We start from the raw sequence: 26,736 nt of genomic DNA on the forward strand, positions 1-26,736 counted from the left end.
ATGAATACAACAATAATGCGTGGTGTTAATTTCCTCAGACTCACAGCTTTATTGATATATATACAATAAATGTAGATTATAAAAGAAACATAGCTGAATCTAAATTAAAAAAGGTCTTAAAAAACCAAAATCCCTAATCCAATAAATGATAAATCTTTCTTATAAATATGAAAATATCCTCCTGTATAGCCCGACGTAAAATGAAACAGCTTTAAAAAAGAACAGTGTGAGTGACAGCAATATACATATACGATTGGGTGATCTCTTTACCCCAATGGATTAAGGTATATAACAATGTCGTGCCACCTATTGGGAAGGTCTCGTAAACGTTAACATTAGAGGCTCGACAAACAGCTGATATATGGTCCCCGAGTTCCGATCAATGCTGAAGGGTTATCAGTTAGGAAACATTCAGAATTAATTTACAACATCTTAACATCGATCCAAGCAATACGCTCAGACAAGGTAAGGTCTAAGATGTTCATTTAATTATTAGGGTCTCTTCACCATCTCTCACTCTTTCTCACTCTATCCGCCCATCTGTCTGTCCGTCCGCCTGTCCCCCTCTTCCTCATGCTTATGTCCCCTCTCTTTAATTTATTCTCTCTCTCTCTCTCTCTCTCTCTCTCGTCCTTCTATCTGTCTGTCTGTCTGTCTGCCAGCCTTCTAACATTCTCTATTAGATTTTAGATAGCTTTCTATTGTGAAAAAACCTCAGATATTGAATTTTTATTTTCCAAGGGGGGGGGGGTCAGAACCCCCCCCCCCGTGACCCCCTCTATATCCGCATATGGATTTGTCTGTGCCCGTCTATCATTTTTTGTTTGTCATCCGTCTTTCTCTCTTTCTTCAACAGATAAAAAGATAATATAAAAAACACTGCATTTCTTATACATTTCTTATATCTACATTCAACGTACATTTCTATTAATTCTGTTTCCCTTTTAATTTGTTCTGGGTTTTAATTATACTATGTTTCAATATAAAAGCACAGTGGCTAGAGTGACGGCCTCATCTTTCCATCTATAGACTATAAGCTACATTCGTTAATAACGACTTTGAATAGAATAACTTCCTCCTTACAATAAAAGAGACCAGTTTCCGTTTCCAAGAGATCTTCGGGTTTGCAAAGCCAATAACAATACGAAAAGTATAACTACTGTATGCCATCTCAATTGAAGGATCTCATAACACACAACGCTTGTATCGGAATGAAAACAGTGTATGGTTTTGTTTGCTGAATATTTATTGTTTTATCATTTGGCTCATATTATCATTTTATTATTTTCTGTCTTTACCGAAGAGAAAAGTAAGCAAATCTCAACCCACGTCAAGTGTATAATCAGACAAGGTTGTTCATGTTTCAGCATTTCCAATGAATTCTTTCAAAAGGATCCCAATTCCCTAGATACACCTCAGAAACAGCTAGCCTCTAATTTTCCGGAGAATTTAAGCAAAATTGTACGTTTTAGAAAAAATAGCTCAGGGACAAACTGTCGAAAGATGATACAAATTTATCATTAAAAATGACAGATGCACCATTTATTAAAATTACATGCAATGGTATATCTTAGAGAAAATTCTTTCCGAGTGAAAAATGCGGGTAACACCCCCTGCCCCCTCCTTTGCAATATGGAGCGAGCGAGAGGCCGTTGGACTGATGAGAGAGAGAGAGAGAGAGAGAGAGAGAGAGAGAGAGAGAGATACTAACAATTGGCTCTAGAGAAAAATACAATTCAAAGTTTACATTTGTGTACATTTCAGTTTTCATAATGTCATAAAGTCACGTTTTAGAAATTCAAGAACTATTATTTTCACCACGGTAAAGTATCCATGCCGTCGGCGCTGAAATATCAGAAATGTAGATCAGTATTAATAGCAAACATGTTCTATGTATCGTTTACACAATGACAAAACGAATCCACAAACCACAGATCGAGTTACGTTATTAAAGTCAACATTATCCTTTGCAAAAAAAACTTAATAAGCAATAAAAGTTGTGTTTGGTTAAAATCTAAAAATAGAGCAATGACGTCACAAAAGCCCATTAATAAAAAAAAAACTAGAATTAAAATTATGCATATTTCGATTGGGAAGAGCCGTTAAATAAAAACATCTCATTAATCATCAAAGTAGTAGTTTAGTTGTAGGAATTAAGGTACGTTTACGAATAGAAAACGTTTCCTTGTTTTCCTGTTTGCTTGTCATATGAGACGAAACCACTTTCATTGTCCCAGGAGACAGACACTCAGTATATTGGACGAATTGTGTGAAATATGCAGCGGGATTTAATTTGGGAGACAAGCGGTAGTACCGCTTACGTATATGATATGAAAAAAAATTCCGATGCACTTGACAACTGACGAAAGAAGTAAAAAAAGAAAAATGACACTCCATTGTAACTTTTTTTTAGAATTCGCGTCGAGTAGTTTTGTTGTATATCTGGATTAAACACGCCGTGCAATGTATGTATGTATATATAATTACAAGTACACATAAGTATCGGTGTCCTATGTTTACATACAGTTACTGACTTCTAGATGACCCTTTAGCTACACCGGCTGAAAAATTAAAAACGCTTTCGTTTGATTAGATAAAAACCGCGCGAGAAAGTGAGAGGGGTTAGACGGTCAATTAATACAAGCTGTGGATTTTACCACGCTGTTGATAGTAACAGAAGAAAAGAATCTAATTAACAATGGACGAGCATCAACTTCCTATTCTATCTAACATGTAGTGTTTTTGTGGACACGGATAGAATTTTTTTTTTTAAATTTCTAATGACATGCTTTAAAGACGTACATCGTAAACAGTGCACAAAGGTATGACAATGTGTGTGTGATTTCTAACGTAAGGAAACTAATTGGATTTTAATTCACCAGGATTCAAGTAAGTAAACAGTGTTATAGATTTTGAGAGGGGATTTTGAAGCAGGATTATGGGGAACAGCTATAGCTGGGGCAAATTTCTTGTTGGTGTCGGGTAAATAAGACTTTTAAAACTTTACGACTGTCGTTTACTTGAGAGGGGTCAAGTGTAACATTGGCGAAAAATTAGAAAGAGTTTCCACACAATTCTTCTCAGTGATGCATTTCGAGAACCAACCGCGGTTTTTCAAATTGTGAAATTAAAAAATTAAATTCAAACATACTTGACGAAAAGAAGTTCATAAGTTTTGAAATTTGACTTAAACGCATGCAAATCTTTTGGAAGAAGTTAAATTATTTGAGGAATTTTAATATTTTTGGGTGGGCATGAATATAACTGCGTTAACTACCTGTATGTTTATCTCCTTTTGAAAAATAAGTTTTTGAGTGACAGCTTTCAGTCTGTGATGGATTAATTTCCCTCCCGTCTGTGATTAACTTTACAGGTGATACAAATTAATTCATTGACAACGGATACACAATATAATGAGATTGAACAAATAAGGTAATTAATATACAAAACGTGGGGGGGGGGGGGGGGGTGAATGGGGTTGGGAGTTGGATGATATACATGTATTTATACACATACATATGTACGTATCCTTTCTATATATACAGTTGTTATCTGTTCTGTTCAAACTTGTTTATATAGTACAGTTGTTTATTTTGTACTGATGTAGTGTTTGATGTACTTGACCACACGAGAGAGAGAGAGAGAGAGAGAGAGAGAGAGAGAGAGAGAGAGAGAGAGAGAGAGAGAGAGAGAGAGAGAGAGATCACACCCTTTCCAGAAATCTTAGCTCCTCAGAATCCATGAATTTGACTCTGTAATTATACGTAAGTGTATATCATTATATCCAGACAGTCATTTAAAAAATACTTTTGAATTGTTCAGATTTCTCGTTATGTCATCAAAGTAATACATCCGGATCTGATGCCATGAAAACTGCAGAGTCACAAAATAGTTGTCATATCATATATGATTTAATACGCATACAATTGGAACAAACAGTAATACTTTACTATGTTATGCTTTTGTAACAAAAGAAAATTTAAAACAGGAGGCGAGACGTTTGCATATAGATGAAATTGAGGTCCTGTGTTACAGGTATTCTATACAGGTATTCTATGCATACACAAACAAGTATCATACACGTGTAGAAACAAACAAACACTATTATGTAATAACTATTATATGATTTGTATAATTGATGTCTTATGCAAGATTTTCTAAGTTTTTGAAAAAAAAGATGCAAACCCTTTTAAGGTAATTACATTTATAGTGATGATGGATCTTATCGTGTCCGAGTTATCATATATTATTTTTTTTTTAAGAAAGCCACGACAAATGATGCAAAAACACAACGAGATTAATTTTCGTTGCAAACAAAGCAAACAGGTATTATAATGTATGTCATGTAATTGTTAATATCATATATACATAATAAACGACAGTGAATTTTTTTTTCATTTTGTATTATACACGAGACAATGGCAAGATAGGGTGTATCTAAGTGAAGCAGTTCTCTTGCAGTTGTCTCATTCATTTAAATGACAAGTTTTTGTATGTTGCTGATAAAAAAAGAATTTGTAAGTGTTATCATACTGTTAAAGGAAGCACACATGTAAAAGTCTCGCGAAATAGCAAGCGCTTTACAAAATCTGATGGGCACTTGAATTGAGGAGAGCATGTCGTTGTGTTTTTGCTACAATTAATTTTCCTTGACCAATTTGAACGACTTTTAACAGATATAGAACTATGTATTGGCCAATAGTAACCTTGGTAACGGTAGCCATGACAACCTTAATTATCACTCTGTCAGACCACTCCATAGTAATACAATAATGAACAGAAAGCAATAATAATCAATAGGAATTAGAATTTTAAAAGTGATTTGTTAAAAAAAAGTTCATGCTGTGCATAACTTTACAAAAATGATCCCATGATGTTGATTATATTTGAAGGCTTTGTTTTAAAATTTCTTTTCTTTATTTTTGTAAAAGTTTGAACCACTTAAAACTGCAAACGTAAACAGTATTTGCGTACAAAGTTGTGAATTCCACACCGAATCGAATATTTGCGTGGTTCATTTGTTTCTTTGCCTTTGTTTCTTTATTTAACTCTGTCAGGTAATCACGTAGAATTAATTAACACTCCTCATTAACAGGGGGGTCTAGTCTCCTACCTTTAAACCATCATTTCCGGGAAATGTTTTCTTTTGATCTGATGTTCTCTTTCTTATGGGTCTTACACGAGTTTTATTGTCGTTAGAGTATAGGTCAAGGTCATAATGTCAGGGTCAATGGCAAAAATAGAAATATGATTATACATTGTCGCTTCTGTAAATTGGGTTAAAACTTGCATTCCCTACTAAACACCAAAGCTAATATCATAATTCATTGTGTAAAAAGTATACATTTTGTATTTTGTCAGCAGCATTTCTTATTTCGTACAAGGTATGCCATTTTTGTTCTTTACTTGATAAATATTTTTTTTTGTAATTCATCATTTGATTTCTGGTTGCCATACATGTATTTTAATATTTTATTACAAAAGAGTATGCCAAATATCTATTTTAGATATGTACAATTTTGATAACTTAAAGATGAATCTATCTCTCTGCACTCTTATACAATCAGGATTTTTTTTTTTTGATTTGCGTTCCTTAAAAAAATTAATGCATTATTCATTCCGCAATATTAATCCCTTCTCGGGGGGATTTTACGTCGGAGATTTGGTTACGGAATATTGTAATAGAAACAGAATGAATAACAAACAGATGTTTTAAGCTCAGGAAAATGGGTTCATCTGACTGCATACGAAGTACAATAGAGAGATTTTATTCTAAAAATAATTCCCAGATTCCCAGATTCAGACAATAATAAAATCCGATGCACGCGCGTACAATTATTGCAGACAAGAAAAATAAAAGCCATGTTGCATTCGAAATGGTGCTTAAATTGTATGATATCAAACACAATACTTTAAAACGTACAAAATCCAAATTGAGTTTTTACCGAAAATGAAATTTTCCTGTTATTTTTTGTAAGCAATTGCAAATTTCGTACGTTAACGTTTCATAGAAACAAGGGTTCCCTGGAGTGCAATACAATTCTAAGTGAAAATAGATATAGATATTAAAAAGGTTATTAAGTAAAGATCAGTAGGAATGGCAGAAAACATTACTTCAAAAGTTCGAGGAACCTTGCGATCTTTTAGACAATATTTTTTATATCCTCTTTGTTCTAATCGTTAGGACCAGATAGAATGTTTGAAGACTGGAAACGTGCTAATTATAAATGGAGGAATATACAATGAGGACTAATTAAATGATTTGGCTAAAGACTAGATTAGAATGACAAAAATAATCCAAGACAAGACTAGTCCTATTTCGGCATAAAAGCTCAAAATGTTATTTTCACTTAGAACTATTTTAACAAGACTTTGGACTTTCAGTAAGGCGTAGCTATCTATTCCTTGCGTCAAAAAAATTAAAATGACGCGGTTTCAACCGAAATATGCATCAAGTGCGTAGTCTTAGCTCAAAAGTCAAACAAATCTTGTTGATTTCAAAGAGCCATGGCTGAGTGGCTAGCAATGAAATAGACAGGTCTACGTCACATTGCTGTTTGACACAACTACCCAAAGTCCAAGCTCTTGGAAAATTGCTTCTAATATGAAAATAACCTCCACACGATTTCAATGCTCATAATTATAAAAAGGTATAGTAAACAAAATAGAACAAGACTAAGTTGACATTTAGAACTATTGGAAGAACATGACAACAAAAACATGAAAAACAATATTAAGCTATCGTGTTTTGAATGGTTTGCGGTTTGCGGCTTTTAGCCGCCCCTTTAACTATGGCGTCATGTAGATCATGACCTAACAAATGAATTAGACAGATGACGAAAGACGAAGCATAATTAACTTGTCATATTTGGAAGTTTATTGTCAATTTGTGTTGGTTAAAAATCTAATGTCATCGTAGTATATCTATTAAGTAATGGGTGTAGGCTTTGTGTAAAGTACTGTGGAATCATTTGAATTCGTGGCGATGTAATTTCGTGGATGCGTCGGTTTTCAGTTTCAGTAAGATAACTAAATCTTTCAATTTTTCCGTCGAGGAAGTAAATTCGTGGGTGAGGGCTACCCACGAATAGCACGAAAATTGAGCCACCACGAATTTTAAAGATTCCACAGTATGCATATGATTTTTGTAGCCATAAACTATTATATATTAAAAGAAATTCATATATATTTTAGCTTAGAAAATTAACATTTTTCCCAATATATTTCTATTATTAATTTTTCAAGATTATTAATACAGTCTAAAAATGACTACGACCATCCACATCCATTTAGAGGTCAATGTTCAGGCAGAGAACCTTGTACATGTATTTACGTCAAATTGAAATTCACAGAAAACTTATTAAGGAAGTTGGCATCTGAAATTATAGTAATGTCAATCATCCGAAAACCACTTGGATATAAAGATGGGGACCTAAAATGTTCATTTATTTTATTTGTGACCCATGTCACATGCCATTTTTTGGAAATATAGGGCCCCAAACAGAAATGATAATTTCTTGAAATTTTTGCTAAAATTTGACATGGAAATTGATAATTTGAAGAAATCAAACAAAATATTTATAGTTTGAATTACCGTATTATTCAAGTATGATTTTAATACAGTACGAAGTTGAACACATGTAGTGACTATAAAAGTAAAATCTAACTCAAAGTTAAAAAATTCTTGCTTTACTGGTGGCTTCAAAGCCAGTATATAATGAACACAACAACAGATGTTACAAAATTCTGGAGTACATGTAATCAAATTATAACGCAAATAAATAAAAAAAAGATAGCAATGAAATCTTTCCAAAACTTTGCATACAAATAGACATACATTTAATGTCTCATTTAAAAGTGAAACAAGTAGGGGTCACATCTAAAAAAAATTGTGATATAGCATGAAATAAGCTAATTTTAGGCCAAAATTCGAGTTAATTTTTTTTTAACTTCTATGAAATATAAGCTAAATATGCCAAAATATATCGAAAGAAATATCAAAATATATTGTCTGAATATGTTTTCTAGAACACCATGAATATATCGTAATACACAAACTATCTAGAAGTTTGGTCTGCGCTGAAAATTAGGAAGCTAAAGTAACAGTACTATAAAATTATTGAGTTATGAAAATTGTTCATTTCCCTCTTGAAAACCTTCCGCCACAAAATATAGTTCCTCACTAAACTCTGTAAAAACGTAATTTTTTAAAAACAATTTTTTTCAATAAAGTTTATTTGGCACTGTACAATATAAATATCATACTAGAAATAATATGTGATGCAGAGTTTTCAGACTAGAGGTGACCCAAAATGGCTACCCAAAACCGAAGGAGCGAACCTCTTTAAAGACTCATAAAAGATCTTCAAGAGGAAATAAAAATATCTAATTACCGCTAGATAACTATCACCCCTCCCGAAACAAAATAATAGAAAAGGAAAAAAACCCAAAAGATCTTTGCTTTGAATTAGTGTGGTTTTCGTTTATTCTGTACAGTTTTAAAGTAGACCTGAAGATGATTGATTTGAATAATAAGATATTTAGTGGCGCCGGATAAAGGGAAAAAGTGGGGTTGGATGGTGAAAGATGAACATCGCAATTTGCCATGACTTACATGTAAGTGGCGACCTCTTTAAGAAATTGAGGCGTTAGGTGGTTTTAAAGTAGGTTAAAAAACTAATTCCCATTAAACTAAAATTATTTTCCTTAGACTTTCTACTTATGTTATCATGATTCAACGGATATCTCTTTTTTCGTTGCCAGAAAATAATCAGTATATAGTGTGATGTTATCTAAAAATAAAATTCATATATAACATTAACACCAGCTTCAAGCGACATAGCGGACCTAAAAGAATATGATAACTAATGGTTATAAAAGCGTATCTGGTAGGCTTTATATATATTTATTATTATGACCTTATATCTCGATCAGTTGATATTTGGCCGAGTTCAAAACTGACATGTTTCTTCCTTTTAATGTGCGTTTGGTCAAATTAAATTCAGCGATGATTTCTCTTTCCGTGCCAGTTCCATGATAATTTTCTAAGCGTACATTTTCTTTAATTGCTCCTGCAATTGGCGTTCTCGTTATAACTCCTCTGTCGCCATTGCAAGCATATGTCTTAATCAAATGATTTCTCGCAATCACCTTGCAGGTATCACAACACTATTTTTTCGAAGGTTCACGTCAAAACGACATGATTTTCAAGCACATGTGTAACTTTGATGTAAACAAACTCTCGTGCCTTTGTGGATGGCTGTGTGTTTTTTGCTACTAAATTGGTAAGGAACAATTGTTTTAAAAGTTGTAAAGAGGAATTTACCCAGAAGTTTGTTTTAAACTTGCTACCTGTATCTAAAGTTGCGTAATTTTGGTAAGAATATATAGTAAAAATTAATAGTGTTGTGCAACCTGAAGGAAAATTGTTATGATGTGTTTTAAGTCATAAAGTGGAGTTTTTTGGCGTTCTATCGATGTGTGTAGATTAGAAATCACCAACAATGAGCCTTTGTGGCCGGCACCTCTCTTATTTTGCTGTCAATGGCGCATACAAAATTAGCCCAGATTTCCTCTGAAATTTCGTAGAACATCAAACAGCGACCCGATTATAGTGTATCGGACCGTCCAAACTGCCCCAAAACTATACAGCAGCTTATCCAGAAAGTTGGTTTTATCGTCGTAAACCAAAAAAGCTTTTATGTAATACGAATTTTGTGTAAAATGAGTTATTTAGACGCTTGTATGGTATACAGAATCTATAAAATTATGCCCATAAAACGCCAATATTAAAGTAAAAAATGAATATAGCTATGATTCAACTCCCGCATTAGTTTTATTAGAACCTGACAATGCTAATTTATATGAAAATGCACGCCAATTCTTTAAAATTGAATAATATAACGGCAGTTTTTCAACCCCTCCCCCCAAAGGCAGGGTTCGCTAAACTTGTACATGTATATATTCTCGGGTCGTCATGATATCAACAAGTTTGCATTGTCTTGTGAATAGACATGCATATTTGCACAAATTAGAACCAAGAAAATCATTCAAAATTAACACGCCGTGAAATTACATACAGTATAACTTTTAACATATTTTCATAAATCAGAGGCCACCGCGAGCACCATGGTTTTAATAATCGCTCATAACTTTTTGATATAGCTACAGAATTCAGTAAAACTTTCCACATGTGTTCCACAATAAATGTTTTTGTGTTTTCAGATTTTATTTTTGCGAGTGTAAAATAATAGATTACTTGAAGGAAAATTGTTATGATGTGTTTTAAGTCATAAAGTGGAGTTTTTTGGCGTTCTATCGATGTGTGTAGATTAGAAATCACCAACAATGAGCCTTTGTGGCCGGCACCTCTCTTATTTTGCTGTCAATGGCGCATACAAAATTAGCCCAGATTTCCTCTGAAATTTCGTAGAACATCAAACAGCGACCCGATTATAGTGTATCGGACCGTCCAAACTGCCCCAAAACTATACAGCAGCTTATCCAGAAAGTTGGTTTTATCGTCGTAAACCAAAAAAGCTTTTATGTAATACGAATTTTGTGTAAAATGAGTTATTTAGACGCTTGTATGGTATACAGAATCTATAAAATTATGCCCATAAAACGCCAATATTAAAGTAAAAAATGAATATAGCTATGATTCAACTCCCGCATTAGTTTTATTAGAACCTGACAATGCTAATTTATATGAAAATGCACGCCAATTCTTTAAAATTGAATAATATAACGGCAGTTTTTCAACCCCTCCCCCCAAAGGCAGGGTTCGCTAAACTTGTACATGTATATATTCTCGGGTCGTCATGATATCAACAAGTTTGCATTGTCTTGTGAATAGACATGCATATTTGCACAAATTAGAACCAAGAAAATCATTCAAAATTAACACGCCGTGAAATTACATACAGTATAACTTTTAACATATTTTCATAAATCAGAGGCCACCGCGAGCACCATGGTTTTAATAATCGCTCATAACTTTTTGATATAGCTACAGAATTCAGTAAAACTTTCCACATGTGTTCCACAATAAATGTTTTTGTGTTTTCAGATTTTATTTTTGCGAGTGTAAAATAATAGATTACTTGAAGGAAAATTGTTATGATGTGTTTTAAGTCATAAAGTGGAGTTTTTTGGCGTTCTATCGATGTGTGTAGATTAGAAATCACCAACAATGAGCCTTTGTGGCCGGCACCTCTCTTATTTTGCTGTCAATGGCGCATACAAAATTAGCCCAGATTTCCTCTGAAATTTCGTAGAACATCAAACAGCGACCCGATTATAGTGTATCGGACCGTCCAAACTGCCCCAAAACTATACAGCAGCTTATCCAGAAAGTTGGTTTTATCGTCGTAAACCAAAAAAGCTTTTATGTAATACGAATTTTGTGTAAAATGAGTTATTTAGACGCTTGTATGGTATACAGAATCTATAAAATTATGCCCATAAAACGCCAATATTAAAGTAAAAAATGAATATAGCTATGATTCAACTCCCGCATTAGTTTTATTAGAACCTGACAATGCTAATTTATATGAAAATGCACGCCAATTCTTTAAAATTGAATAATATAACGGCAGTTTTTCAACCCCTCCCCCCAAAGGCAGGGTTCGCTAAACTTGTACATGTATATATTCTCGGGTCGTCATGATATCAACAAGTTTGCATTGTCTTGTGAATAGACATGCATATTTGCACAAATTAGAACCAAGAAAATCATTCAAAATTAACACGCCGTGAAATTACATACAGTATAACTTTTAACATATTTTCATAAATCAGAGGCCACCGCGAGCACCATGGTTTTAATAATCGCTCATAACTTTTTGATATAGCTACAGAATTCAGTAAAACTTTCCACATGTGTTCCACAATAAATGTTTTTGTGTTTTCAGATTTTATTTTTGCGAGTGTAAAATAATAGATTACTTGCAGGTATCACAACACTATTTTTTCGAAGGTTCACGTCAAAACATGGCTGAGTGAAAATAATTCCCGAGTTCCCCTTCGTTTTTAGGAGTTTTCCGCCAGCGACAGGGACTGTACTTTTTTTTTGAGATAAAAAACAACATGTAAAATGCCTGATTTTCCCACCTTTGTAAAAATACGAGGTCACTTGAATTTTTGATGCCAGTTGTTTAGGCAGGGGTGTGAAAGGGCTCGGACATGATTTTCAAGCACATGTGTAACTTTGATGTAAACAAACTCTCGTGCCTTTGTGGATGGCTGTGTGTTTTTTGCTACTAAATTGGTAAGGAACAATTGTTTTAAAAGTTGTAAAGAGGAATTTACCCAGAAGTTTGTTTTAAACTTGCTACCTGTATCTAAAATTGCGTAATTTTGGTAAGAATATATAGTAAAAATTAATAGTGTTGTGCAACCTGAAGGAAAATTGTTATGATGTGTTTTAAGTCATAAAGTGGAGTTTTTTGGCGTTCTATCGATGTGTGTAGATTAGAAATCACCAACAATGAGCCTTTGTGGCCGGCACCTCTCTTATTTTGCTGTCAATGGCGCATACAAAATTAGCCCAGATTTCCTCTGAAATTTCGTAGAACATCAAACAGCGACCCGATTATAGTGTATCGGACCGTCCAAACTGCCCCAAAACTATACAGCAGCTTATCCAGAAAGTTGGTTTTATCGTCGTAAACCAAAAAAGCTTTTATGTAATACGAATTTTGTGTAAAATGAGTTATTTAGACGCTTGTATGGTATACAGAATCTATAAAATTATGCCCATAAAACGCCAATATTAAAGTAAAAAATGAATATAGCTATGATTCAACTCCCGCATTAGTTTTATTAGAACCTGACAATGCTAATTTATATGAAAATGCACGCCAATTCTTTAAAATTGAATAATATAACGGCAGTTTTTCAACCCCTCCCCCCAAAGGCAGGGTTCGCTAAACTTGTACATGTATATATTCTCGGGTCGTCATGATATCAACAAGTTTGCATTGTCTTGTGAATAGACATGCATATTTGCACAAATTAGAACCAAGAAAATCATTCAAAATTAACACGCCGTGAAATTACATACAGTATAACTTTTAACATATTTTCATAAATCAGAGGCCACCGCGAGCACCATGGTTTTAATAATCGCTCATAACTTTTTGATATAGCTACAGAATTCAGTAAAACTTTCCACATGTGTTCCACAATAAATGTTTTTGTGTTTTCAGATTTTATTTTTGCGAGTGTAAAATAATAGATTACTTGAAGGAAAATTGTTATGATGTGTTTTAAGTCATAAAGTGGAGTTTTTTGGCGTTCTATCGATGTGTGTAGATTAGAAATCACCAACAATGAGCCTTTGTGGCCGGCACCTCTCTTATTTTGCTGTCAATGGCGCATACAAAATTAGCCCAGATTTCCTCTGAAATTTCGTAGAACATCAAACAGCGACCCGATTATAGTGTATCGGACCGTCCAAACTGCCCCAAAACTATACAGCAGCTTATCCAGAAAGTTGGTTTTATCGTCGTAAACCAAAAAAGCTTTTATGTAATACGAATTTTGTGTAAAATGAGTTATTTAGACGCTTGTATGGTATACAGAATCTATAAAATTATGCCCATAAAACGCCAATATTAAAGTAAAAAATGAATATAGCTATGATTCAACTCCCGCATTAGTTTTATTAGAACCTGACAATGCTAATTTATATGAAAATGCACGCCAATTCTTTAAAATTGAATAATATAACGGCAGTTTTTCAACCCCTCCCCCCAAAGGCAGGGTTCGCTAAACTTGTACATGTATATATTCTCGGGTCGTCATGATATCAACAAGTTTGCATTGTCTTGTGAATAGACATGCATATTTGCACAAATTAGAACCAAGAAAATCAGTCAAAATTAACACGCCGTGAAATTACATACAGTATAACTTTTAACATATTTTCATAAATCAGAGGCCACCGCGAGCACCATGGTTTTAATAATCGCTCATAACTTTTTGATATAGCTACAGAATTCAGTAAAACTTTCCACATGTGTTCCACAATAAATGTTTTTGTGTTTTCAGATTTTATTTTTGCGAGTGTAAAATAATAGATTACTTGCAGGTATCACAACACTATTTTTTCGAAGGTTCACGTCAAAACATGGCTGAGTGAAAATAATTCCCGAGTTCCCCTTCGTTTTTAGGAGTTTTCCGCCAGCGACAGGGACTGTACTTTTTTTTGAGATAAAAAACAACATGTAAAATGCCTGATTTTCCCACCTTTGTAAAAATACGAGGTCACTTGAATTTTTGATGCCAGTTGTTTAGGCAGGGGTGTGAAAGGGCTCGGACATGATTTTCAAGCACATGTGTAACTTTGATGTAAACAAACTCTCGTGCCTTTGTGGATGGCTGTGTGTTTTTTGCTACTAAATTGGTAAGGAACAATTGTTTTAAAAGTTGTAAAGAGGAATTTACCCAGAAGTTTGTTTTAAACTTGCTACCTGTATCTAAAATTGCGTAATTTTGGTAAGAATATATAGTAAAAATTAATAGTGTTGTGCAACCTGAAGGAAAATTGTTATGATGTGTTTTAAGTCATAAAGTGGAGTTTTTTGGCGTTCTATCGATGTGTGTAGATTAGAAATCACCAACAATGAGCCTTTGTGGCCGGCACCTCTCTTATTTTGCTGTCAATGGCGCATACAAAATTAGCCCAGATTTCCTCTGAAATTTCGTAGAACATCAAACAGCGACCCGATTATAGTGTATCGGACCGTCCAAACTGCCCCAAAACTATACAGCAGCTTATCCAGAAAGTTGGTTTTATCGTCGTAAACCAAAAAAGCTTTTATGTAATACGAATTTTGTGTAAAATGAGTTATTTAGACGCTTGTATGGTATACAGAATCTATAAAATTATGCCCATAAAACGCCAATATTAAAGTAAAAAATGAATATAGCTATGATTCAACTCCCGCATTAGTTTTATTAGAACCTGACAATGCTAATTTATATGAAAATGCACGCCAATTCTTTAAAATTGAATAATATAACGGCAGTTTTTCAACCCCTCCCCCCAAAGGCAGGGTTCGCTAAACTTGTACATGTATATATTCTCGGGTCGTCATGATATCAACAAGTTTGCATTGTCTTGTGAATAGACATGCATATTTGCACAAATTAGAACCAAGAAAATCATTCAAAATTAACACGCCGTGAAATTACATACAGTATAACTTTTAACATATTTTCATAAATCAGAGGCCACCGCGAGCACCATGGTTTTAATAATCGCTCATAACTTTTTGATATAGCTACAGAATTCAGTAAAACTTTCCACATGTGTTCCACAATAAATGTTTTTGTGTTTTCAGATTTTATTTTTGCGAGTGTAAAATAATAGATTACTTGAAGGAAAATTGTTATGATGTGTTTTAAGTCATAAAGTGGAGTTTTTTGGCGTTCTATCGATGTGTGTAGATTAGAAATCACCAACAATGAGCCTTTGTGGCCGGCACCTCTCTTATTTTGCTGTCAATGGCGCATACAAAATTAGCCCAGATTTCCTCTGAAATTTCGTAGAACATCAAACAGCGACCCGATTATAGTGTATCGGACCGTCCAAACTGCCCCAAAACTATACAGCAGCTTATCCAGAAAGTTGGTTTTATCGTCGTAAACCAAAAAAGCTTTTATGTAATACGAATTTTGTGTAAAATGAGTTATTTAGACGCTTGTATGGTATACAGAATCTATAAAATTATGCCCATAAAACGCCAATATTAAAGTAAAAAATGAATATAGCTATGATTCAACTCCCGCATTAGTTTTATTAGAACCTGACAATGCTAATTTATATGAAAATGCACGCCAATTCTTTAAAATTGAATAATATAACGGCAGTTTTTCAACCCCTCCCCCCAAAGGCAGGGTTCGCTAAACTTGTACATGTATATATTCTCGGGTCGTCATGATATCAACAAGTTTGCATTGTCTTGTGAATAGACATGCATATTTGCACAAATTAGAACCAAGAAAATCAGTCAAAATTAACACGCCGTGAAATTACATACAGTATAACTTTTAACATATTTTCATAAATCAGAGGCCACCGCGAGCACCATGGTTTTAATAATCGCTCATAACTTTTTGATATAGCTACAGAATTCAGTAAAACTTTCCACATGTGTTCCACAATAAATGTTTTTGTGTTTTCAGATTTTATTTTTGCGAGTGTAAAATAATAGATTACTTGCAGGTATCACAACACTATTTTTTCGAAGGTTCACGTCAAAACATGGCTGAGTGAAAATAATTCCCGAGTTCCCCTTCGTTTTTAGGAGTTTTCCGCCAGCGACAGGGACTGTACTTTTTTTTTGAGATAAAAAACAACATGTAAAATGCCTGATTTTCCCACCTTTGTAAAAATACGAGGTCACTTGAATTTTTGATGCCAGTTGTTTAGGCAGGGGTGTGAAAGGGCTCGGACATGATTTTCAAGCACATGTGTAACTTTGATGTAAACAAACTCTCGTGCCTTTGTGGATGGCTGTGTGTTTTTTGCTACTAAATTGGTAAGGAACAATTGTTTTAAAAGTTGTAAAGAGGAATTTACCCAGAAGTTTGTTTTAAACTTGCTACCTGTATCTAAAATTGCGTAATTTTGGTAAGAATATATAGTAAAAATTAATAGTGTTGTGCAACCTGAAGGAAAATTGTTATGATGTGTTTTAAGTCATAAAGTGGAGTTTTTTGGCGTTCTATCGATGTGTGTAGATTAGAAATCACCAACAATGAGCCTTTGTGGCCGGCACCTCTCTTATTTTGCTGTCAATGGCGCATACAAAATTAGCCCAGATTTCCTCTGAAATTTCGTAGAACATCAAACAGCGACCCGATTATAGTGTATCGGACCGTCCAAACTGCCCCAAAACTATACAGCAGCTTATCCAGAAAGTTGGTTTTATCGTCGTAAACCAAAAAAGCTTTTATGTAATACGAATTTTGTGTAAAATGAGTTATTTAGACGCTTGTATGGTATACAGAATCTATAAAATTATGCCCATAAAACGCCAATATTAAAGTAAAAAATGAATATAGCTATGATTCAACTCCCGCATTAGTTTTATTAGAACCTGACAATGCTAATTTATATGAAAATGCACGCCAATTCTTTAAAATTGAATAATATAACGGCAGTTTTTCAACCCCTCCCCCCAAAGGCAGGGTTCGCTAAACTTGTACATGTATATATTCTCGGGTCGTCATGATATCAACAAGTTTGCATTGTCTTGTGAATAGACATGCATATTTGCACAAATTAGAACCAAGAAAATCATTCAAAATTAACACGCCGTGAAATTACATACAGTATAACTTTTAACATATTTTCATAAATCAGAGGCCACCGCGAGCACCATGGTTTTAATAATCGCTCATAACTTTTTGATATAGCTACAGAATTCAGTAAAACTTTCCACATGTGTTCCACAATAAATGTTTTTGTGTTTTCAGATTTTATTTTTGCGAGTGTAAAATAATAGATTACTTGAAGGAAAATTGTTATGATGTGTTTTAAGTCATAAAGTGGAGTTTTTTGGCGTTCTATCGATGTGTGTAGATTAGAAATCACCAACAATGAGCCTTTGTGGCCGGCACCTCTCTTATTTTGCTGTCAATGGCGCATACAAAATTAGCCCAGATTTCCTCTGAAATTTCGTAGAACATCAAACAGCGACCCGATTATAGTGTATCGGACCGTCCAAACTGCCCCAAAACTATACAGCAGCTTATCCAGAAAGTTGGTTTTATCGTCGTAAACCAAAAAAGCTTTTATGTAATACGAATTTTGTGTAAAATGAGTTATTTAGACGCTTGTATGGTATACAGAATCTATAAAATTATGCCCATAAAACGCCAATATTAAAGTAAAAAATGAATATAGCTATGATTCAACTCCCGCATTAGTTTTATTAGAACCTGACAATGCTAATTTATATGAAAATGCACGCCAATTCTTTAAAATTGAATAATATAACGGCAGTTTTTCAACCCCTCCCCCCAAAGGCAGGGTTCGCTAAACTTGTACATGTATATATTCTCGGGTCGTCATGATATCAACAAATTTGCATTGTCTTGTGAATAGACATGCATATTTGCACAAATTAGAACCAAGAAAATCATTCAAAATTAACACGCCGTGAAATTACATACAGTATAACTTTTAACATATTTTCATAAATCAGAGGCCACCGCGAGCACCATGGTTTTAATAATCGCTCATAACTTTTTGATATAGCTACAGAATTCAGTAAAACTTTCCACATGTGTTCCACAATAAATGTTTTTGTGTTTTCAGATTTTATTTTTGCGAGTGTAAAATAATAGATTACTTGCAGGTATCACAACACTATTTTTTCGAAGGTTCACGTCAAAACATGGCTGAGTGAAAATAATTCCCGAGTTCCCCTTCGTTTTTAGGAGTTTTCCGCCAGCGACAGGGACTGTACTTTTTTTTGAGATAAAAAACAACATGTAAAATGCCTGATTTTCCCACCTTTGTAAAAATACGAGGTCACTTGAATTTTTGATGCCAGTTGTTTAGGCAGGGGTGTGAAAGGGCTCGGACATGATTTTCAAGCACATGTGTAACTTTGATGTAAACAAACTCTCGTGCCTTTGTGGATGGCTGTGTGTTTTTTGCTACTAAATTGGTAAGGAACAATTGTTTTAAAAGTTGTAAAGAGGAATTTACCCAGAAGTTTGTTTTAAACTTGCTACCTGTATCTAAAGTTGCGTAATTTTGGTAAGAATATATAGTAAAAATTAATAGTGTTGTGCAACCTATAACGAGGACGCACCGGAAATGGGAGCGGGAACGATTCGAAAACTATTTTTACTCCATTTCATCTTCTACTGACATTAGAAATATGGACATCGGAATGGGAGCTTTTGACTCTATGTACAGTTTTCATTAAGTTCAAAGTCGTCCGCTAACATTAGTTCTTAGGAATAATACATTTTATTACGGTTTTTAATAGATAAACAAATAATTAAGGTTATATTTCTGTATGAGTAAGACCCGCAAAGCACCAAAGGATAGAACATCACTTAGATGCTACAAAAAGAGCTTATCAAATAAATTAATTTGTTTTGACATATTTTTGATCAATGTTTGTATGTTTTGCTGCTCAAATATGCGTAATTCATTGTTAAGAAACGGTACACCGAGTTTTTGGGAAGTGCAAAACACTTCGACGAGGAAAGCCCAGATGCAAACTCTCTCTCTCTCTCTCTCTCTCTCTCTCTCTCTAAAAATATATAGATATATAAGATAAAAACTCTTGTTCAGCGTCTGACCGTTGATTGAAGTTTTAAACAAAATAAGATATATTTTTAGAAGACTCACTAATTTCATTCATTCGTGACAGTATTTTGGAATGCATTTGATTTATAGATATTCATCTTTACTAGTGGCGTGATAAAAATAAAATTCGAGCACATGATGGCAAACTTTTGATGGGTACCACCGGCTGAAAGTATTGGTGCCGGCTTTACTCCGCGGGTATTACGCACGTAATATGTTGCGTTTCTCTGCAACTGAATCTAAGCAATAAAATTACAAACATTAATGGTTCTATTTGTTGTAAGATTTCAGATTAATGAGGCATAAAACCTGCACTTCTAAACCTGTTTTGTAATCATGCTCAGCATATTAAAATGAATTCTATATCCCAAAGAGCATATTAGAAATTGCAAGAAGGCTTTCCATCGAGAGAGAAAAAAGCCAGAAAGAAATTAATGCACGCGATGTGAAAATTTTCATTTATCTTTTCAACGTTGCAAAAATCTTGAAAATAGTGAAAGGTATCATTGGAAATGAAGGTTTGATGATGAAGAAAGTATCAATAATATTCGTCTTTGATGTATAGAATCTTATTGCTATCTTTCCTGCTGGATCCAACTCTATGTTTGCCCATCTTATCTCGACAGGGAGGAAATGTTCTTCCGAAACATACTAATGAGCACGCGAGAACAAGCTTGACAATGAAATATCGGACATGTGTACGCGGCCTGCCATTAAAACGTCTTGTCGACAGCATTCTAATCGTAGAAAAACACGAAATATACAAATCGTCAGCTTATCTCGTATTTACCAATTACCATGGTGGACGGTATATGGTTGCCGTTTAAAGTGATGTCGTGATTTTTTTTTTTAAATTTAGTTCATATTAATTCTGAAATCGTTCAAAAATAAAACAACTTGTTATTAATTTAATTTAATTCTTCACTTATATTGTGACGTCATCTTTGGTGTTCTTTTTAGAGCAATGATATAAAAAAGTTTAAATGTTTCCTTACAAGCATTCTACGAGCGACTTAGCAGTATTCTGTGTTCAAACGTTAATTGCTAGAATGAAATTACGTTGACTACAGAAATAAGTTGGGTTTTAAATTTAAATCCATAGAAGACAAAGAGATACAAAAATTAATACAGCTTTTGTTTTGTAGTTTCAGTACCAAACTATTCTTTATAATTATTTAACGCAAGAAATACAATAACAAGAGAAAAGCTGTCAATGTGACAGCAAACCGGGTTTTCTTTTATGTGAACTGTATCCATAATCCATGTCAACCCGTATCCAGTGAAATGGAGAACCCTATATACAATATTTTGCCAAAAAAGACTAAGTTCAAAAGCTGGTATTTTTTCATAAATAATCAGAAATCAAAATCCTAGCAATATGCACACATCTGATATATGTACAATTGATCTGCACAAGAACAAGTTCCTATCTTGAAAACTGTAGGAGGAGTTTTCCGTACAATGAGGGTACCCAATATGCAATATTTTTCTAAAAAATGACTAAGTTCAAAAGCTGGTATATTTTTCATAAATTATCGGAAATCAAAATACTAGCAATATGCACATCTCTGTTAAATGTACAATTTATCTGCAAAAGAACAACTTCCTAACTTGAAAACTGTAAAGAAGTTAACCGTACAATGAGGGTACCCTTTTGGCAGCCGCCCGCCCGCCATTTTCACCATTTTAATTACCGGATTTTTCTGTTGGAAAACCCGGTTAAAAACGACGTTACGTCCGCCATGTTGCCATCTGTAAGCTGTTTACCGTCATAAATAACGGCAAACCAAAACTTTGTTGCATCATTCCGAGCCCGAGGATACCAAACAAAATTTCGGCCCATACCCGATCGCTATACGCTACTATGTTCGGAAAATATCTAACTGAGTACTATGTTAATAGACAGATAAACGACAATACCCTTTTTTAAAAACCATCTATAAGCAGATAATGATGTGGAGTTTACAGGAAATATTCTCATGTGACCGACGTTATCCAATCAGAATTATCGGAGATAAAGTGAATATGCGTGTTTTTACAATCCGGATAGGTCGTTTTCCGACGAACAACTGTTTTGCTATGTTCAATTCCGATCATGTTCAGTAAAATAACGCCAACATTTACAATACAGATTAGTGAAAATACTGAATATTTCAGTAATTGGATGTAATTTAGCCATCAAACGCTTCCGGTGTTTCATGGCATTTTCCCTTTCGACGTTTAATCTTGTAGGGATGGATGGTCGTGGCCATTTTTTAGACTATATTTATCTCCTTGAGAAGAAGAGTTAAGGATACAGAAAAACATTCAAGAATTAAGGCTATAACATTTCGAGATTTTCTTCACTGAGTGACGGTTTATCACGGCTAAAAGTACAAAGACTTTAAGGTAGATCTGATGGAAAATATTCTGACCATCCAGCCTCTATGCATAATAAAATATTTGTTTGAATAAAAAAATACCGCCTCCTTAAAAGCAAATACTTCAAAATAAAGTGTAACGTATATGGTTTAAGGGCAAAATTCACTATTGCCTCATTTTGTGTCAAGAGAGCTGATATCAATATATAACGACAACCACATGCACAATGACATGTAACTAGGATAGGCTGTTGTTGTTAGTGTTGTCTTTTTTTTTGGCGGGGGGGGGGGGGGGTTATTAAGTATCACCAGAGAGCCCGAGGTCTTTCAATACTTTCATTTTCACCCAATTACCGATTGCGGGCATATTGTAGTGGAAAATATTTTGTAAACTCTAGATATTTTTCACGGCTTTATCATATTAACCTTACTCTAGCGTCTAGACTGACAGAACAACAGTGGAACTTCATTAATCCGGACAGCTAAATAATCCGGATAAATGAAGAATCTAGATAAAAAAGAGTTTTCACTTTAAGAGTGCTTTACAGCATTTTTAAGATTTGGTTTCATTAAAAGTCCATCCAAAAAGCAAAGCGTCGGGGTAAGTGGCATCCGGATTAACAAGATTTCGATGTATGCAGGCTTTTTAGCTTTTCTTGATTTATTTGAAAAGATTAAAAACGTGATTCTATATCAACATGTTAATTCAGTTGTGATTTAAAAAAGAAACTTTTCTCAATTAATTCACTCATCTCTTTAAAACTACAAGTATAGACAAACGTAATGATGAAAAAATTGTCATTAAATGCAGGTTTAAGAATTATAATTATTTCATGCTAAACAAAATACAATCATGTTGATACTCGATAATTAATGATGTGATATGTGTACACGGTTATCATGTTTTACTGCAGAATGAAAATGAGACTTCTCTTATTTTACACCAAAATCTCACTCTTATATATATAAATGTATTAATAGTCTCTCTCTCTCTCTCTCTCTCTCTCTCTCTCTCTCTCTCTCTCTCGTATTTATTAATTATGAATTAAGTATCCTAATTAATAACTAAATGAAAAGTAAAATAAAGTAGTAGGTATTAAATTTACAGATTGGAATGCGACTTCTTTTTCAAAATGAGCCCTAGGCCATTAATTCTCCCTGCAATTTGCTCTAAAAATTTATAGGTCATACCAGCATTACTTAATCTCTCAATCTGGCAAATCTAGTTTTCAAACCAGCGTGAATTCCCAGGACTTTTCATGCACTTTCTCTGAATGAAATTTTTCAATTTTCGATGCCGGATAAATTCATCATCACTGCCATAACTCAGTTGATAAGGCGGCGCATTTATATTCGTGTCGCCACTGCAGTCGTCACAAACCATTTTTTACCCATCATTCCTTGCGAACCTGCGATGACAAACTGTACGCGGGAAAAAAAATTGTTTAGTTAAGCCATATTTTGCTGTTTTCATCACCAGGTCGAGCTCATATCTAAGGTTTGTTTATATATGTCTCTGTTTTTCCTTCAAGGCGTATACATCGATTGTGGAATTGAGAGAGAGAGAGACTGTGATATCCAAGCGCGCACACTGATCATAGTTCAGCAGACGACTCCATGCATTAACCCAAGACCATGTATTGGATAGCCGTTCTGACTTTAACACCAATGGTAGGTAAAGTGCTTAATTAATTATCTTAATTAGCATATCGAGTATGGTTAATTACTGTAGTTAGGGCTTTCAGCTTGAAATTGTCTTGTTCGATGGAGAGTTTGGAATCAAAGTGTTTGGTATCTTAGATATCAATAAGGGTGGAATATCCGAAGACAAAATTAATATTTATTTAATTCTTTTTAGAAACCAAATGTAATAAGTAAACATCAGGAACGTGTACTTTTTAAGTACATAGTTTAATTGGTTTGTTGAATGAAAGTCATATTAAAGTTATATTAAATATTTTAGGGAAAACATATAAGAACTAGCTTGCGTGTAAATATCTTTCGATGGATTCAAAACGGCCATTTTAAAATAAAAAAAAATTAGTGAATTGTTTTTTCAACAAATTAAAGGCATCTTTTTAAGATTTTATCATTGCAACAACTGATATAACCTGTTCACGAGAGTTTTTATCGTGTTTTCTAACAAGGAAGCTGAACTTTAGTGTTTCATATTATATGGGGGAAAATGTGTTTTTTAACCCATGAAGTCATAAAAGTTTTAAAATCTTTACTTTGAATCTGTATTAGGTTGAAGTAAAATACAGAGATGCTTTTCCTTTTCAAGTTGTTTATATTACTCCCCAATTATGGCTCACTTTAATATGCACAGTTAGAATGAGTCCGAATACACAGTCATGTGCCGTCAGATTAAGTTCGAATATACCCGTACCTGCATTATAATATTCTGCAACGATTAAGTTATTCAATAGGTACATGTATACTGTTGTTAATTAGTTTGCCTATAATTGACCACCAATTTACGTTTTGAAAGAGAATTGAATAAACCTACGACATGTGTTGCCTCGGTATATGTATATTGTATACATACTCTTTAAGTAATAGCTAGCAATGATTTTTATACACCAAGGTAAAAACCCGATGATAAGATATGTATTTTGCACCATGATTTTACAAACAAATAATATTCTAAAATCAAATAGTTAATGCAATCGGCAACTAGGTCCGTTGATAAAAAAAAATCTACAATCAATAAGGAAACAAAACGCAAAAATACAAAAAAAAAACAACTGCAAACAAGTGCCTCCCGTAGTTCTTACATCAAAAATGTTAAAAAAAAAAGAAAATCTAACAAAAACTACTGAAGCTTCGCACTGATAACAAGCGATACAGAGCTCCAAGCCACCACATTCACACTTTAACTAGATTTAGATGGTTTCTGGTTTTGCGCAATGTTCCAGCTGATTTTGCCCTATATAAATGATTTGAAAAAAAACCCACCACAAACTCAAAGCTTTTGTAAAGAACGTCTCTAATTCCAACGAACTCTAATAGACTTCCTCTAGTATTATAAACCCAATGTTTTAATTCGTAGCATAAAAATATGAGGTTTTTTTTTTTTTTAACTTTTTAAACTTATTGATAAGGACACTTTTAAGAAAGTACAGGAAGATTTGTTAGCTCATCGCGAACTGGGGGTGGTCTCCATAGATATAATGTATCTGTGATGCTACAACCGATAAGGAATTCAAAAGAAGAAACTTGGATTTTTTTTATGAAGTTTGTCAATGAACCCCCATTCTTGTTCTCGCGAACGTTTTGAATGCTTGCATCTAACGTTTGAACATGAATGCAAAACCATGTCCGTGTGTCTGTAAATACAGGAAAAACATAGTAATAATTTGAACTGAATAATCCATATTTTTTTTTCTAGAATTTGTGAGCTCTATTATTTTCTTAATTTGAACAATATTTCAAACATTCAAACTTAACCCTTTTGGTGTACAGAGGAGAGTTATTTGATGAAACAAACATCTTTCAGTCAAAAAACCATTTACATTAGTTCATTCATTGAAAGCGCCTGAATTCAAGTATATTCTGTGTGTACCAATCAAGACATCTTTTAGCCCTTCAGATGTTGCTCTTTGAACTTTGAGCATCCTTGAGCACCGCTAAGACATTTCGTGGCCTCAATTATTCCACTTTTTCAATGATTTATCTATCTACTCGGTAGTCTCAAGATACAGGTCTGTGCATCGTTCAACAAAAGCCAAAAGCCAAAAAAAAAAAAAAAATAGAACACCCAGAGCATATCATTTGTTACACAACACTTAAGTCACTAAAGGCATTTCTCACTCAATTCTGAAACCATTATTCAACCGACAAAATCCGGAAGAAGATAACATTTTATTCTCGGAATTTCTAGGACGGATATATATTTTGACTAGCATGAGGGCAAATTAAAAATGCAGATCTCACACAAATAGTTAATTCAAACGTCAAACGATTTGGCTGTAGCATGAGAGCAAATTAAAAATAGGGATCTCACACAATTGCAATTTAATAGTTTATACTTAAAAAAGACAATAACCCCCCACCCTTCCTTTGTCAATCACTTCCACGAATAAGGGGGTCTGAGGAGTTCCGTATTATGTGCACATGGCGATCACAGCGAAGCCTCGAGTGTTACTGAGATGTGATGTAGATGGTACGATTGCGACCTCTTGCCATCAAAATTGTAACACAGGTGCATTCCCTCTTGTCTTTGGTCGGAGATAAGCATGATAAATACACGTCAGTTCTCTCGCGTGTCAAGCATACTTTGCGAGCACCTCCGAAGATTAACACAAAACACAAAAAATGGTCGGCTTTCTTCGACTGTTTCGTGTTAATCGCAGAGGAGAGAGAGAGAGAGAGAGAGAGAGAGAGAGAGAGAGAGAGAGAGAGAGAGAGAGAGAGAGAGAGAGAGAGAGAGTCCACATATTTACCATTCCAAGGACATTTTGATTTGTTTTAGTGGTTTAAAAGTATGTAGGTCTTAATTAATACAGAGTTAATGTGAGTGGTGTACCATTCTCCTGCTTCCTATGAGTAAAAAAAACCGTGATTTATATACACGTAAACATTATTTGCATGATAGATGTTCCTTTATAAAAGACACGACATACTAGTGACCTCATTTTATCATAAGAAATAAATAAATGCCTTTATCTCAGTAAAATTTTAACGAAAAAAGCTTTAAAATTGGAACCGTGTAGTTTTGTAAGATTTGATCATTGAAATTTTTCGTACATAATTTCATGAAAGCATTGCTTTGATTGAAAGCAGTGGCATTAATATAATTCGGTAAAAAGACCAACTTCCGGTAATGTATCTCCTTCAAGAATGAATATGCCTACGACATTAAGGTATAATACTACACTGGTCAGTGAAAGCTAGGAATGTGGAATAAATGTGTATTTCCCTCAGTTTCCTCTTTTTTTACCTGGGATCATTAGAGTCTCTTCTGCTTGTCGATAACGACTCGTTTATTGGCTTTTTACGGCAAATAAAACTTCTTTGATAAGGAAACCGTTTGTC

At 34.0% G+C, this 26,736-nt stretch overlaps 1 protein-coding gene across 6 annotated transcripts in view; it reads left to right on the forward strand.

Annotated features, from left to right (window-relative positions):
- The first annotated feature begins 273 nt into the window (after nucleotides 1–273).
- The window catches only part of LOC128163103 (calcitonin gene-related peptide type 1 receptor-like), a 41,600-nt gene continuing 15,137 nt past the window's right edge, over nucleotides 274–26,736 (forward strand). The window contains exons 1-2 of one of the 6 annotated variants that reach the window (XM_052826601.1): nucleotides 274–465; nucleotides 23,232–23,370. In XM_052826601.1, the coding sequence (XP_052682561.1) occupies nucleotides 23,335–23,370 (36 nt within the window). In that variant the 5' untranslated portion in view covers nucleotides 274–465; nucleotides 23,232–23,334. Of the gene's footprint in view, nucleotides 466–2,120; nucleotides 2,890–3,351; nucleotides 3,374–8,832; nucleotides 8,889–23,231; nucleotides 23,375–26,736 lie in introns of those variants that run through there. The other 5 variants (XM_052826604.1, XM_052826599.1, XM_052826603.1 and 2 more) reach the window with 5 other exon arrangements.

This window comes from Crassostrea angulata, chromosome 9 (assembly GCF_025612915.1).
Source record: "Crassostrea angulata isolate pt1a10 chromosome 9, ASM2561291v2, whole genome shotgun sequence".
NCBI classification, from domain to species: Eukaryota; Metazoa; Mollusca; class Bivalvia; order Ostreida; family Ostreidae; genus Magallana; species Magallana angulata.